Below are 18285 nucleotides of genomic sequence, written 5' to 3'. Positions count from 1 at the left end.
GCAGTGATGGTGTGGTGGGGCAGTGATGGTGTGGTGGGACAGTGATGGTGTGGTGGGGCAGTGATGGTGTGGTGGGGCAGTGATGGTGTGGTGGGGCAGTGATGGTGTGGTGGGGCAGTGATGGTGTGGTGGGGCAGTGATGGTGTGGTGGGGCAGTGATGGTGTGGTGGGGCAGTGATGGTGTGGTGGGGCAGTGATGGTGTGGTGGGACAGTGATGGTGTGGTGGGGCAGTGATGGTGTGGTGGGGCAGTGATGGTGTGGTGGGGCAGTGATGGTGTGGTGGGACAGTGATGGTGTGGTGGGGCAGTGATGGTGTGGTGGGGCAGTGATGGTGTGGTGGGACAGTGATGGTGTGGTGGGAGTGATGGTGTGGTGGGGCAGTGATGGTGTGGTGGGGCAGTGATGGTGTGGTGGGACAGTGATGGTGTGGTGGGGCAGTGATGGTGTGGTGGGGCAGTGATGGTGTGGTGGGACAGTGATGGTGTGGTGGGGCAGTGATGGTGTGGTGGGGCAGTGATGGTGTGGTGGGGCAGTGATGGTGTGGTGGGGCAGTGATGGTGTGGTGGGGCAGTGATGGTGTGGTGGGGGGACAGTGATGGTGTGGTGGGGCAGTGATGGTGTGGTGGGACAGTGATGGTGTGGTGGGACAGTGATGGTGTGGTGGGGCAGTGATGGTGTGGTGGGACAGTGATGGTGTGGTGGGGGAGTGATGGTGTGGTGGGACAGTGATGGTGTGGTGGGGCAGTGATGGTGTGGTGGGGCAGTGATGGTGTGGTGGGGGGGCAGTGATGGTGTGGTGGGGGGAGTGATGGTGTGGTGGGGCAGTGATGGTGTGGTGGGACAGTGATGGTGTGGTGGGGCAGTGATGGTGTGGTGGGACAGTGATGGTGTGGTGGGACAGTGATGGTGTGGTGGGACAGTGATGGTGTGTGTGGTGGGTGGGGCAGTGATGGTGTGGTGGGGCAGTGATGGTGTGGTGGGGGAGTGATGGTGTGGTGGGGCAGTGATGGTGATGTGGGGCAGTGATGGTGTGGTGGGGGATGGTGTGGTGGGGCAGTGATGGTGTGGTGGGGCAGTGATGGTGTGGTGGGGGAGTGATGGTGTGGTGGGGCAGTGATGTGTGGTGGGGGTGAGTGATGGTGTGGTGGGGCAGTGATGGTGTGGTGGGGCAGTGATGGTGTGGTGGTGGTGATGGTGTGGTGGGGCAGTGATGGTGTGGTGGGGCAGTGATGGTGTGGTGGGGCAGTGATGGTGTGGTGGGGCAGTGATGGTGTGGTGGGGCAGTGATGGTGTGGTGGGGGAGTGATGGTGTGGTGGGGCAGTGATGGTGTGGTGATGGTGTGGTGGGGGGGCAGTGATGGTGTGGTGGGGGAGTGATGGTGTGGTGGGGCAGTGATGGTGTGGTGGGGCAGTGATGGTGTGGTGGGGCAGTGATGGTGTGGTGGGGCAGTGATGGTGTGGTGGGGGAGTGATGGTGTGGTGGGGCAGTGATGGTGTGGTGGGGGAGTGATGGTGTGGTGGGGCAGTGATGGTGTGGTGGGGCAGTGATGGTGTGGTGGGGGAGTGATGGTGTGGTGGGGCAGTGATGGTGTGGTGGGGCAGTGATGGTGTGGTGGGGCAGTGATGGTGTGGTGGGGCAGTGATGGTGTGGTGGGGGAGTGATGGTGTGGTGGGGCAGTGATGGTGTGGTGGGGCAGTGATGGTGTGGTGGGGCAGTGATGGTGTGGTGGGGCAGTGATGGTGTGGTGGGGCAGTGATGGTGTGGTGGGGCAGTGATGGTGTGGTGGGGCAGTGATGGTGTGGTGGGGCAGTGATGGTGTGGTGGGGCAGTGATGGTGTGGTGGGGGAGTGATGGTGTGGTGGGACAGTGATGGTGTGGTGGGGCAGTGATGGTGTGGTGGGGGAGTGATGGTGTGGTGGGGGAGTGATGGTGTGGTGGGGCAGTGATGGTGTGGTGGGACAGTGATGGTGTGGTGGGGCAGTGATGGTGTGGTGGGGCAGTGATGGTGTGGTGGGGGAGTGATGGTGTGGTGGGGCAGTGATGGTGTGGTGGGGGAGTGATGGTGTGGTGGGGGAGTGATGGTGTGGTGGGGCAGTGATGGTGTGGTGGGGCAGTGATGGTGTGGTGGGACAGTGATGGTGTGGTGGGGCAGTGATGGTGTGGTGGGGCAGTGATGGTGTGGTGGGGCAGTGATGGTGTGGTGGGACAGTGATGGTGTGGTGGGACAGTGATGGTGTGGTGGGACAGTGATGGTGTGGTGGGGCAGTGATGGTGTGGTGGGGCAGTGATGGTGTGGTGGGACAGTGATGGTGTGGTGGGGCAGTGATGGTGTGGTGGGGTGTGGTGGGGGAGTGATGGTGTGGTGGGGAAGTGATGGTGTGGTGGGGCAGTGATGGTGTGGTGGGACAGTGATGGTGTGGTGGGGGAGTGATGGTGTGGTGGGGGAGTGTGGTGGGTGGGGGAGTGATGGTGTGGTGGGGTGATGGTGTGGTGGGACAGTGATGGTGTGGTGGGGCAGTGATGGTGTGGTGGGACAGTGATGGTGTGGTGGGGGAGTGATGGTGTGGTGGGACAGTGATGGTGTGGTGGGGCAGTGATGGTGTGGTGGGGCAGTGATGGTGTGGTGGGGCAGTGATGGTGTGGTGGGGTGAGTGATGGTGTGGTGGGGGAGTGATGGTGTGGTGGGGCAGTGAGTGATGGTGTGGTGGGGCAGTGATGGTGTGGTGGGGTGATGGTGTGGTGGGAGTGATGGTGTGGTGGGGCAGTGATGGTGTGGTGGGGGAGTGATGGTGTGGTGGGCGAGTGATGGTGTGGTGGGCCAGTGATGGTGTGGTGGGGCAGTGATGGTGTGGTGGGGCATTGATGGTGTGGTGGGGCAGTGAGTGATGGTGTGGTGGGGGAGTGCTGGGGTGGTGGGGCAGTGATGGCGTGGTGGGACAGTGATGGTGTGGTGGGGCAGTGATGGTGTGGTGGGACAGTGATGGTGTGGTGGGACAGTGATGGTGTGGTGGGGCAGTGATGGTGTGGTGGGGCAGTGATGGTGTGGTGGGACAGTGATGGTGTGGTGGGACAGTGATGGTGTGGTGGGGGAGTGATGGTGTGGTGGGGTGATGGTGTGGTGGGACAGTGATGGTGTGGTGGGACAGTGATGGTGTGGTGGGACAGTGATGGTGTGGTGGGGCAGTGATGGTGTGGTGGGGCAGTGATGGTGTGGTGGGACAGTGATGGTGTGGTGGGACAGTGATGGTGTGGTGGGACAGTGATGGTGTGGTGGGACAGTGATGGTGTGGTGGGACAGTGATGGTGTGGTGGGACAGTGATGGTGTGGTGGGGGAGTGATGGTGTGGTGGGGGAGTGATGGTGTGGTGGGACAGTGATGGTGTGGTGGGGCAGTGATGGTGTGGTGGGGGAGTGATGGTGTGGTGGGGGAGTGATGGTGTGGTGGGACAGTGATGGTGTGGTGGGACAGTGATGGTGTGGTGGGACAGTGATGGTGTGGTGGGAGTGATGGTGTGGGGGGACAGTGATGGTGTGGTGGGACAGTGATGGTGTGGTGGGACAGTGATGGTGTGGTGGGGCAGTGATGGTGTGGTGGGACAGTGATGGTGTGGTGGGGCAGTGATGGTGTGGTGGGACAGTGATGGTGTGGTGGGACAGTGATGGTGTGGTGGGACAGTGATGGTGTGGTGGGATGGGGGAGTGATGGTGTGGTGGGACAGTGATGGTGGGTGGGACAGTGATGGTGTGGTGGGACAGTGATGGTGTGGTGGGACAGTGATGGTGTGGTGGGACAGTGATGGTGTGGTGGGACAGTGATGGTGTGGTGGGACAGTGATGGTGTGGTGGGACAGTGATGGTGTGGTGGGGCAGTGATGGTGTGGTGGGACAGTGATGGTGTGGTGGGACAGTGATGGTGTGGTGGGGCAGTGATGGTGTGGTGGGGCAGTGATGGTGTGGTGGGACAGTGATGGTGTGGTTGGGCAATGATGGTGTGGTGGGGCAGTGATGGTGTGGTGGGGCAGTGATTGTGTGGTGGGACAGTGATGGTGTGGTGGGGTGTGGTGGGCCAGTGATGGTGTGGTGGGTCAGTGATGGTGTGGTGGGACAGTGATGGTGTGGTGGGGGAGTGATGGTGTGGTGGGACAGTGATGGTGTGGTGGGGCAGTGATGGTGTGGTGGGGCAGTGATGGTGTGGTGGGGCAGTGATGGTGTGGTGGGGCAGTGATGGTGTGGTGGGGCAGTGATGGTGTGGTGGGGCAGTGATGGTGTGGTGGGGCAGTGATGGTGTGGTGGGGCAGTGATGGTGTGGTGGGGCAGTGATGGTGTGGTGGGGCAGTGATGGTGTGGTGGGGGAGTGATGGTGTGGTGGGGCAGTGATGGTGTGGTGGGGCAGTGATGGTGTGGTGGACAGATATCTAGATAGATAACAGGTGATAGACAATTTGCTCTATTAAGGGAAATAGATGGCTTGATAAATTGATAGGGTTAAATAGATGGGTTTAGTCCATCTATCTGAGCATAAACTGATAGATAGACATCGTTTATCTATCAGTTAAAACACTGATAGATACTTCACATCACTCTTTCATCCTTTGTTTATTTACTATTGTTTATCTATTATTATCTATTGACGTATTAGTGGACCAAGAAAGGTGTGGTAGAGAGAGTTGAAACCCGGCCTGGTTTATATAAGCCGTAATGACTAACGTATAAGATAAACACCGGTTATAAGGGACTTACTCTGTTCAAGGTGGGTAGTGTACACACCAGACTGGCTGCTGCTGGTCCATATAGCCGGAGCAGTGGACCAAACATCGGTTATTGTGGAGAGAAACATTAATTACTATATAATAATTGGGAATTATAAATCAAAATAAACCACAGTAGTAACTTATAAACCAGTATAAACCACAGTAGTGACATAAACCAGTATAAACCACTATAGTGACTTATAAATCAATATAAACCACAGCAGTGACTTATAAATCAATATAAACCACCGTAGTCACTTATAAACCAATATAAACCACAGTAGTGACTAATAAACCAATATAAACAGCAGTAGTGATTTTTAAGCCAATATAACAGTAGTGACTTATAAATCAATATAAACCACAGTAGTGGCTTATAAATCAATATAAACCACAGCAGTGACTTATAAACCAATATAAACCACAGTAGTGACTTATTAACCAATATAAACCACTGTAGTGTTTTATAAACCAGTATAAACCACTGTAGTGACTTATAAACCAGTATAAACCAGAGTAATGACTTACGAACCGGTGTAAACTGCAGCAGCGACTTATAAACCAGTACGAAACATACTAGTGGCTTATAAACCAGTATAAACCACAGTAGTGACTTATAAAATAGTGTAAACCACAGAATTATCTTATAAACCATTATAAACCACAGTTGTGACTTCTAAACCAATATGAACCACAATAGTGACTTATAAACCAGTAAGAAAAACACAGTAGTGACTTATAAAGCAGTATAAACCACAGTAGTGACATATAAACCAGTTTAAACCACAGCAGTGACTTATAAACCAGTAAGAAACTCAGTAGTGGCTTGTAAACCCGTGTAAACCACAGTAGTGACATATAAACCAATGTAAACCGCAGAAGTGACTTATATACCAGCAAGAAACACAGTAGTGATTTATAAGCCAGTATAAACCACAGAAGTGACATATAAACCTGGTTAAACCACAGTAGTGACTTATAAACCAGTAAGAAACTCAGTAGTGACTTATGAACCAGTATAAACCACAGTAGTGACATATAAATCAAAATAAACCACAGTAGTAACTTATAAACCAGCATAAACCAGTATAAACCACTGTAGTGACGCATAAACCGGTATAAACCACAGTAGTGACTTATAAACCAGTTTGAACCACAGTAGTGACTTAGAAACCGGTAAGAAACTCAGTAGTGACTTACGAACCAGTATAAACCACAGTAGTGACATATAAATCAGTGTAAACCACAGTGGTGACTTATAAACCAGTAAGAAACACAATAGTGACTTATAAACCGGTATAAACTACATAAGTGACTCATAAACCATTATAAACCACTTCAGTGTCTTATAAACCACAGTAGTGACATAAACCAGTTGAAACAAAGTAGCGTTTTATAAATCATTATAAACCCAAGTTGTAACTTATAAACCAGTATAAACCGTGACTTATTAACCAGTATAAACCTCATTAGCGACTTATAAACCAGTATGAAGCAAAAAATTTACTTATAAACCAGTATAAAACACAGTAATGACTTATAAACCAGTATAAACCACTGTAGTGACGCATAAACCAGTGTGAACCACAGTGACTTATAAACCAGTATAAACGTCATTAGCAACTTACAAAACAGTATAAAACAAAATAGTTACTTATAAACCAGTATAGACCACAGAAGTGACTAATAATTCAGTATAAACCACAGCTGTGACTTATAAACCAGTATAAACCACAGTAGTGACTTATAAACCAGTATAAACCACAGTAGTAACTTATAATCCAGTATAAACCACAGTATTGACTTACGAACCAGTATAAACCACACCAGTGTAAACCACAGTATTGACTTATAAGCCAATATAAACCGCAGTATTAATTAATAAACCAGAATAAACCACAATAGTAACTTATAAACCAAGGCAAACCACATTAGTGACATAAACCAGTGTAAACCACTAAAATGACTAATAAACCAGTACAAACCACACCAGTGACTTATAAACCAGGGTAAGCCACATTAGTGACTTATAAACCTGTGTGAAACAAAATAATGACTTATAAACCAGTATAAACCACAGTAGTGACTAATAAACCAGTATAAACCACAGCAGTGACTTATAAACCCATATAAACCACAGTAGTGACTTATAAACCAGTATAAACCACAGCAGTGAATTATAAACCAGTAAGAAACCCTGTAGTGACTTATAAACCAGTATAATCCACAGTAGTGACTTGCAAACCGATACAAACCACAGTAGTGACTTACAAACCATTTTATACAACAGCAGTGTTTTATAAATCAGTATAAACCGCAGTTGTGACTTATAAACCCATATAAACCACAGTAGTGACTTATAAACCAGTATAAACCACAGTAGTGATTATAAACCAGTATAAACCACAGTAGTGACTTATAAACCAGTATAAAGCACAGTTTTGACTTACAATCCGGTATAAACCACTGTAACGACTAATAAACCAGTATAAACCACTAGTGGCTTATAAACCAGTGTAAACCACAGTAGTGACTAATAAACCAGTATAAACCACAGCAGTGACTTATAAACCAGTATAAACCACAGTAGTGGCTTATAAACCAGTGTAAACCACAGCAGTGACTTATGAACCAGTATAAACCACAGAAGTGACTTATAAACCAGTATAAGCCACAGTAATGACTTATAAACCAGTATAAACCAGAGTAGCGACTTATAAATCAGTATAAACCACAGTAGTGACTTATAAACCAGTATTAACCACAGAAGTGACTTATAAACCAGCATAAACCACGGTAGTGATTTATAATCCAGTATAAACCACAGCATTGACTTATAAACCAGTGTAAACCACAGTGGTGACTTATAAACCAGTATAAATCACAGTAGTGACTTATAAACCAGTATAAACCATAGTAGTGACATAAACCAGTATGAAACACAGTTTTGATTTATAAACCGGTATAAACCTCATTATGACTTACAAACCAAAATAAATCACAGTAGAGGTTTATAAACCACAGTAGTGACTTATAAACCAGTATAAACCACAATAGTGACTTAAAAAACCAGTATGAAACAGTATTGATTTATAAACCGGTATAAACCTCATTATGACTTGTAAACCAGAATAAACCACAGTAGAGGTTTATAAACCACAGTAGTGACTTACATACCACATCAGTGACTTAAAAACCAGTATAAACCACATTAGTGTCTTAAAAACCAGTATAAACCACATCATTGTCTTATAAGCCAGTATAAACCACAGTTGTGCCTTATAAACCAGTATAAGCCAAAGTAGTGACTATAAACCACCATAAACCACAGTAGTGTCTTATAAACCAGTATAAACCGTAGTAGTGACTTATAAACCAGTATAAACCACTGTAGTGTCTTATAAACCAGTATAAACCACGTGTGTGACTTAAAAACCAGTATAAACCACAGTAGTGACTTATAAACCAGTGTAAACCACAGTAGTGACTTATAAACCAGTATAAACCACAGTAGTGTCTTATAAACCATTATAAACCACAGTAGCGACTTATAAACCAGTATAAACCACAGCTGTGACTTTTAAACCAGAATAAACAACAATAGTGACTTATAAACCACAGTTTATTCTAATTTGCGTCCAAGTAGCGTCCAAGTTGCTTCCAGGGTGCATCCAGGTTGCGTCCATTGTTGCGTCCATTGTTGCGTCCATTGTTGCGTCCATTGTTGCGTCCATTATTACATCCAAGTTGAGTCGAAGTTGCGTTTATTATTGTGTCCAGGGTGCGTCCAAATTATGTCCAAGTTACGTCCAAGTTACGTCCAAGTTACGTCCAAGTTACATTCAAGTTCGTTCTTTGTTGCGTCCATTATTGTGTCCTTTGTTGCGTCCATTTTTCTGTTCTATGTTGCGTCCATTATTGCGTTCTTTGTTGCGTCCATTATTGCGTTCTTTGTTGAGTCCATTATTGCGTCCTTTGTTGCGTCCATTTTTCTGTTCTATGTTGCGTCCATTATTGCGTTCTTTGTTGAGTCCATTATTGCGTTCTTTGTTGCGTCCATTATTGCGTCCTTTGTTGCGTCCATTTTTCTGTTCTATGTTGCGTCCATTATTGCGTCCTTTGTTGCGTCCATTTTTCTGTTCTATGTTGCGTCAGTCTTGTTGAAGTGTACCTGAACGTGAACGATATTTATGAAAAACAAGAAAAACAAGGAAAATATAAAAGAGGAAAAATCAAGGAGAAATGATAAACAAAACCCATGATAACTAATAAAAACCAAGAGAAACCCATGATAACTAATAAAAACCAAGAGAAACCCATGATAACTAATAAAAACCAAGAGAAACCCATGATAACTAATAAAAACCAAGAGAAACCCATGATAACTAATAAAAACCAAGAAAAACCCATGATAACTAATAAAAACCAAGAAAAACCCATGATAACTAATAAAAACCAAGAGAAACCCATGATAACTAATAAAAACCAAGAAAAACCCATGATAACTAATAAAAACCAAGAGAAACCCATGATAACTAATAAAAACCAAGAAAAACCCATGATAACTAATAAAAACCAAGAGAAACCAATGATAACTAATAAAAACCAAGAGAAACCCATGATAACTAATAAAAACCAAGAGAAACCCATGATAACTAATAAAAACCAAGAGAAACCCATGATAACTAATAAAAACCAAGAAAAACCCATGATAACTAATAAAAACCAAGAAAAACCCATGATAACTAATAAAAACCAAGAGAAACCCATGATAACTAATAAAAACCAAGAAAAACCCATGATAACTAATAAAAACCAAGAAAAACCCATGATAACTAATAAAAACCAAGAAAAACCCATGATAACTAATAAAAACCAAGAGAAACCCATGATAACTAATAAAAACCAAGAAAAACCCATGATAACTAATAAAAACCAAGAGAAACCCATGATAACTAATAAAAACCAAGAGAAACCCATGATAACTAATAAAAACCAAGAAAAACCCATGATAACTAATAAAAACCAAGAAAAACCCATGATAACTAATAAAAACCAAGAAAAACCCATGATAACTAATAAAAACCAAGAAAAACCCATGATAACTAATAAAAACCAAGAAAAACCCATGATAACTAATAAAAACCAAGAAAAACCCATGATAACTAATAAAAACCAAGAAAAACCCATGATAACTAATAAAAACCAAGAAAAACCCATGATAACTAATAAAAACCAAGAGAAACCCATGATAACTAATAAAAACCAAGAGAAACCCATGATAACTAATAAAAACCAAGAGAACCCCATGATAACTAATAAAAACCAAGAGAACCCCATGATAACTAATAAAAACCAAGAGAACCCCATGATAACTAATAAAAACCAAGAGAAACCCATGATAACTAATAAAAACCAAGAGAAACCCATGATAACTAATAAAAACCAAGAGAAACCCATGATAACTAATAAAAACCAAGAGAAACCCATGATAACTAATAAAAACCAAGAGAAACCCATGATAACTAATAAAAACCAAGAGAAACCCATGATAACTAATAAAAACCAAGAGAACCCCATGATAACTAATAAAAACCAAGAGAAACCCATGATAACTAATAAAAACCAAGAGAAACCCATGATAACTAATAAAAACCAAGAGAAACCCATGATAACTAATAAAAACCAAGAGAAACCAATGATAACTAATAAAAACCAAGAAAAACCCATGATAACTAATAAAAACCAAGAAAAACCCATGATAACTAATGAAAACCAAGAAAAACCAATGATAACTAATAAAAACCAAGAAAAACCAATGATAACTAATAAAAACCAAGAAAAACCCCATGATAACTAATAAAACCCAAGAAAAACCCATGATAACTAATAAAAAACAAGAAAAACCCATGATAACAAATAAAAACCAAGAAAAACCCATGATAACTAATAAAAACCAAGAAAAACCCATGATAACTAATAAAAACCAAGAAAAACCAATGATAACTAATAAAAACCAAGAAAACCCCATGATAACTAATAAAAACCAAGAAAAACCCATGATAACTAATGAAAACCAAGAAAAACCCATGATAACTAATAAAAACCAAGAAAAACCCATGATAACTAATAAAAACCAAGAAAACCCCATGATAACTAATAAAAACCAAGAAAAACCCATGATAACTAATAAAAACCAAGAAAAACCCATGATAACTAATAAAAACCAAGAAAAACCCATGATAACTAATAAAAACCAAGAAAAACCCATGATAACTAATAAAAACCAAGAAAAACCCATGATAACTAATAAAAACCAAGAAAAACTCATGATAACTAATAAAAACCAAGAAAAACTCATGATAACTAATAAAAACCAAGAAAAACCCATGATAACTAATAAAAACCAAGAAAAACTCATGATAACTAATAAAAACCAAGAAAAACCCATGATAACTAATAAAAACCAAGAAAAACCCATGATAACTAATAAAAACCAAGAAAAACCCATGATAACTAATAAAAACCAAGAAAAACTCATGATAACTAATAAAAACCAAGAAAAACTCATGATAACTAATAAAAACCAAGAAAAACCCATGATAACTAATAAAAACCAAGAAAAACTCATGATAACTAATAAAAACCAAGAAAAACCCATGATAACTAATAAAAACCAAGAAAAACCCATGATAACTAATAAAAACCAAGAAAAACTCATGATAACTAATAAAAACCAAGAGAAACCCATGATAACTAATAAAAACCAAGAGAACCCCATGATAACTAAGAAAAACCAAGAGAACCCCATGATAACTAAGAAAAACCAAGAGAACCCCATGATAACTAAGAAAAACCAAGAGAACCCCATGATAACTAAGAAAAACCAAGAGAACCCCATGATAACTAATAAAAACCAAGAGAACCCCATGATAACTAATAAAAACCAAGAGAAACCCATGATAACTAATAAAAACCAAGAGAACCCCATGATAACTAAGAAAAACCAAGAGAACCCCATGATAACTAATAAAAACCAAGAGAAACCCATGATAACTAAGAAAAACCAAGAGAACCCCATGATAACTAATAAAAACCAAGAGAAACCCATGATAACTAAGAAAAACCAAGAGAACCCCATGATAACTACGAAAAACCAAGAGAAACCCATGATAACTAAGAAAAACCAAGAGAACCCCATGATAACTAAGAAAAACCAAGAGAACCCCATGATAACTAATAAAAACCAAGAGAACCCCATGATAACTAATAAAAACCAAGAAAAACCAATGATAACTAATAAAAACCAAGAGAAACCCATGATAACTAATAAAAACCAAGAGAAACCCATGATAACTAATAAAAACCAAGAGAACCCCATGATAACTAATAAAAACCAAGAGAAACCCATGATAACTAAGAAAAACCAAGAGAACCCCATGATAACTAAGAAAAACCAAGAGAAACCCATGATAACTAAGAAAAACCAAGAGAAACCCATGATAACTAAGAAAAACCAAGAGAACCATATGATAACTAATAAAAACCAAGAGAAACCCATGATAACTAAGAAAAACCAAGAGAAACCCATGATAACTAAGAAAAACCAAGAGAACCCCATGATAACTAATAAAAACCAAGAAAAACCAATGATAACTAATAAAAAAAGAAAAACCCATGATAACTAATAAAAACCAAGAAAAACCCATGATAACCAAGAAAAACCAAGAAAAACCAATGATAACTAATAAAAACCAAGAAAAACCCATGATAACTAATAAAAACCAAGAGAAACCCATGATAACTAATAAAAACCAAGACAAACCCATGATAACTAAGAAAAACCAAGAGAAACCCATGATAACTAAGAAAAACCAAGAGAAACCCATGATAACTAAGAAAAACCAAGAGAAACACATGATAACTAATAAAAACCAATAAAAACCCATTATAACTAAAAAAAACCAAGAAAAACCCATGATAACTAATAAAACCCAAGAAAAACCCATGATAACTAATAAAAACCAAGAAAAACCCATGATAACTAATAAAACCCAAGAAAAACCCATGATAACTAATAAAACCCAAGAAAAACCCATGATAACTAAGAAAAACCAAAAACCCGAAAAACCCATGATAACTAATAAAACCCAAGAAAAACCCATGATAACTAAGAAAACCAAGAAAAACCAATGATAACTAATAAAAAAAAGAAAAACCCGTGATAACTAATAAAACCAAGAAAACCCATGATAACTAATAAAACCAAGAAAAACTCATGATAACTAATAAAAACCAAGAAAAACTCATGATAACTAATAAAAACCAAGAAAAACCCATGATAACTAATAAAAACCAAGAAAAACTCATGATAACTAATAAAAACCAAGAAAAACCCATGATAACTAATAAAAACCAAGAAAAACCCATGATAACTAATAAAAACCAAGAAAAACCCATGATAACTAATAAAAACCAAGAAAAACTCATGATAACTAATAAAAACCAAGAAAAACTCATGATAACTAATAAAAACCAAGAAAAACCCATGATAACTAATAAAAACCAAGAAAAACTCATGATAACTAATAAAAACCAAGAAAAACCCATGATAACTAATAAAAACCAAGAAAAACCCATGATAACTAATAAAAACCAAGAAAAACTCATGATAACTAATAAAAACCAAGAAAAACCCATGATAACTAATAAAAACCAAGAAAAACCCATGATAACTAATAAAACCAAGAAAAACCCATGATAACTAATAAAACCAAGAAAAACCCATGATAACTAATAAAAACCAAGAAAACCCATGATAACTAATAAAAACCAAGAAAAACCCATGATAACTAATAAAAACCAAGAAAACCCATGATAACTAATAAAACCAAGAAAACCCATGATAACTAATAAAAACCAAGAAAAACCCATGATAACTAATAAAAACCAAGAAAAACCAATGATAACTAATAAAACCAAGAAAAACCCATGATAACAATAATAAAACCAAGAAAAAATCATGATAACTAATAAAACCAAGAAAAACCCATGATAACTAATAAAACCAAGAAAACCAATGATAACTAATAAAAACCAAGAAAAACCCATGATAACTAATAAAACCAAGAAAAACCAATGATAACTAATAAAAACCAAGAAAAACCCATGATAACTAATAAAAAACCAAGAAAAACCCATGATAACTAATAAAAACAAGAAAAACCCATGATAACTAATAAAACCAAGAAAAACCCATGATAACTAATAAAACCAAAAAAACCCATGATTAATAAAAACCAAGAAAAACCCATGATAACTAATAAAACCAAGAAAAACCAATGATAACTAATAAAACCAAGAAAAACCCATGATAACTAATAAAATCCAAGAAAAACCCATGATAACTAATAAAAACCAAGAAAAACCAATGATAACTAATAAAAAAACAAGAAAAACCCATGATAACTAATAAAACCAAGAAAAACCAATGATAACTAATAAAACCAAGAAAAACCCATGATAACTAATAAAAACCAAGAAAAACCAATGATAACTAATAAAACCAAGAAAAACCCATGATAACTAATAAAACCCAAGAAAAACCCATGATAACTAATAAAAACCAAGAAAAACCCATGATAACTAATAAAAACCAAGAAAAACCAATGATAACTAATAAAACCAAGAAAAACCCATGATAACTAATAAAACCAAGAAAAACCAATGATAACTAATAAAACCAAGAAAAACCCCTGATAACTAAGAAAAACCAAGAAAAACCCATGATAACTAATAAAACCAAGAACAAACCAATGATAACTAAGAAAAACCAAGAAAACCCCATGATAACTAATAAAACCAAGAAAAACCCATGATAACTAATAAAACCAAGAAAAAGCCCATGATAACTAATATAAACCAAGAAAAACCCATGATAACTAATAAAAACCAAGAAAAACCAATGATAACTAAGAAAAACCAAGAAAATACCATGATAACTAAGAAAAACCAAGAAAAACCAATGATAACTAAGAAAAACAAGAAAAACCCATGATAAAGAAAGAAAAGAAAACCAAGAAAAACTTATGATAACTAAGAAAACCAAGAAAAAACCATGATAACTAAGAAAAGAAAACCAATGATAACTAATAAAAACCAAGACAAACCAATGATAACTAATAAAAACCAAGAAAAACCCATGATAACTAATAAAAACCAAGAAAAACCCATGATAACTAATAAAACCAAGAAAAACCAATGATAACTAATAAAACCAAGAAAAACCCATGATAACTAATAAAAACCAAGAAAAACCAATGATAACTAATAAAAACCAAGAAAAACCCGTGATAACTAATAAAAACCAAGAAAAACCCATGATAACTAATAAAACCAAGAAAAACCCATGATAACTAATAAAAACCAAGAAAAACCCATGATAACCATGATAACTAATAAAAACCAAGAAAACCCTGATAACTAATAAAAACCAAGAAAAACCCATGATAACTAATAAAACCAAGAAAAACCAATGATAACTAATAAAAAAAAAGAAAAACCCATGATAACTAATAAAACCAAGAAAAACCCATGATAACTAATAAAAACCAAGAAAACCAATGATAACTAATAAAAACCAAGAAAACCCATGATAACTAATAAAACCAAGAAAAACCAATGATTAATAAAAACCAAGAAAAACCCATGATAACTAATAAAACCAAGAAAAACCAATGATAACTAATAAAAACCAAGAAAACCCTTTGATAATAATAAAACCAAGAAAAACCCATGATAACTAATAAAAACCAAGAAAAACCCATGATAACTAATAAAAACCAAGAAAAACCCATGATAACTAAGAAAAACCAAGAAAAACCAATGATAACTAATAAAAAAAAAGAAAAACCCGTGATAACTAATAAAAACCAAGAAAAACCCATGATAACTAATAAAAACCAAGAAAAACCCATGATAACTAATAAAAACCAAGAAAAACCCATGATAACTAATAAAAACCAAGAAAAAACCATGATAACCAAGAAAAACCAAGAAAAACCAATGATAACTAATAAAAACCAAGAAAAACCCATGATAACTAATAAAAACCAAGAAAAACCAATGATAACTAATAAAAACCAAGAAAAACCCATGATAACTAATAAAAACCAAGAAAAACCCATGATAACTAATAAAAACCAAGAAAAACCCATGATAACCAAGAAAAACCAAGAAAAACCAATGATAACTAATAAAAACCAAGAAAAACCCATGATAACTAATAAAAACCAAGAAAAACCAATGATAACTAATAAAAACCAAGAAAAACCCATGATAACTAATAAAAACCAAGAAAAACACATGATAACTAATAAAAACCAAGAAAAACCCATGATAACTAATAAAAACCAAGAAAAACCCATGATAACTAATAAAAACCAAGAAAAACCCATGATAACTAAAAAAAACCAAGAAAAACCCATGATAACTAATAAAAACCAAGAAAAATCCATGATTAATAAAAACCAAGAAAAACCCATGATAACTAATAAAAACCAAGAAAAACCCATGATAACTAATAAAAACCAAGAAAAACCAATGATAAATAATAAAAACCAAGAAAAACCCATGATAACTAATAAAAACCAAGAAAAACCCATGATAACTAATAAAAACCAAGAAAAACCCATGATAACTAATAAAAACCAAGAAAAACCAATGATAACTAATAAAACCAAGAAAAACCCATGATAACTAATAAAACCAAGAAAACCAATGATAACTAATAAAAACCAAGAAAAAAACCCATGATAACTAATAAAACCAAGAAAAAGCCCATGATAACTAATAAAACAAGAAAAACCCATGATAACTAATAAAAACCAAGAAAAACCCATGATAACTAATAAAAACCAAAAAAAACCCATGATTAATAAAAACCAAGAAAAACCCATGATAACTAATAAAAACCAAGAAAAACCAATGATAACTAATAAAAACCAAGAAAAACCCATGATAACTAATAAAATCCAAGAAAAACCCATGATAACTAATAAAAACCAAGAAAAACCAATGATAACTAATAAAAACCAAGAAAAACCCATGATAACTAATAAAAACCAAGAAAAACCAATGATAACTAATAAAAACCAAGAAAAACCCATGATAACTAATAAAAACCAAGAAAAACCAATGATAACTAATAAAAACCAAGAAAAACCCATGATAACTAATAAAACCCAAGAAAAACCCATGATAAATAATAAAAACCAAGAAAAACCCATGATAACTAATAAAAACCAAGAAAAACCAATGATAACTAATAATAACCAAGAAAAACCCATGATAACTAATAAAAACCAAGAAAAACCAATGATAACTAATAAAAACCAAGAAAAACCCCTGATAACTAAGAAAAACCAAGAAAAACCCATGATAACTAATAAAACCAAGAAAAACCAATGATAACTAAGAAAACCAAGAAAACCCAATGATAACTAATAAAACCAAGAAAAACCCATGATAACTAATAAAACCAAGAAAAGCCCATGATAACTAATATAAACCAAGAAAAACCCATGATAACTAATAAAACCAAGAAAAACCAATGATAACTAAGAAAAACCAAGAAAATACCATGATAACTAAGAAAACCAAGAAAAACCAATGATAACTAAGAAAAACAAGAAAAACCCATGATAAAGAAAGGAAAACCAAGAAAAACTTATGATAACTAAGAAAAACCAAGAAAAAACCATGATAACTAAGAAAACCAATGATAACTAATAAAAACCAAGACAAACCAATGATAACTAATAAAAACCAAGAAAAACCCATGATAACTAATAAAAACCAAGAAAACCCATGATAACTAATAAAAACCAAGAAAACCAATGATAACTAATAAAACCAAGAAAACCATGATAACTAATAAAACCAAGAAAAACCAATGATAACTAATAAAAACCAAGAAAAACCCGTGATAACTAATAAAACCAAGAAAAACCCATGATAACTATAAAACCAAGAAAAACCCATGATAACTAATAAAAACCAAGAAAAACCCATGATAACTAATAAAACCAAGAAAAACCCATGATAACTAATAAAAACCAAGAAAACCCATGATAACTAATAAAAACCAAGAAAACCAATGATAACTAATAAAAAAAGAAAAACCCTATGATAACTAATAAAAACCAAGAAAAACCCATGATAACTAATAAAACCAAGAAAAACCAATGATAACTAATAAAACCAAGAAAAACCCATGATAACTAATAAAAACCAAGAAAAACCAATGATTAATAAAAACCAAGAAAAACCCATGATAACTAATAAAAACCAAGAAAAACCAATGATAACTAATAAAACCAAGAAAAACCCATGATAACTAATAAAACCAAGAAAAACCAATGATTAATAAAAACCAAGAAAAACCCACATGATAACTAATAAAACCAAGAAAAGCCAATGATAACTAATAAAAACCAAGAAAAACCCATGATAACTAATAAAACCAAGAAAAC

At 37.5% G+C, this 18285-nt stretch overlaps 1 protein-coding gene across 1 annotated transcript in view; it reads right to left on the bottom strand.

Moving 5' to 3' along the window:
* The window catches only part of LOC138851215 (U-scoloptoxin(01)-Er1a-like), a 59844-nt gene that overhangs the window by 12457 nt on the left and 29102 nt on the right, over positions 1-18285 (bottom strand). Inside the window, exon 3 of the mRNA XM_070080070.1 lies at positions 4743-4780. Coding sequence (XP_069936171.1) covers positions 4743-4780 — 38 coding nt within the window. The remainder of the gene's footprint in view (positions 1-4742; positions 4781-18285) is intronic.

The sequence above is a fragment of the Cherax quadricarinatus genome, unplaced genomic scaffold, assembly GCF_038502225.1.
Source record: "Cherax quadricarinatus isolate ZL_2023a unplaced genomic scaffold, ASM3850222v1 Contig129, whole genome shotgun sequence".
Lineage (NCBI taxonomy): Eukaryota > Metazoa > Arthropoda > Malacostraca > Decapoda > Parastacidae > Cherax > Cherax quadricarinatus.
The sequence above is the reverse complement of the archived record's forward strand: the minus strand, read 5'-3'. Positions and strand labels throughout refer to the sequence as shown.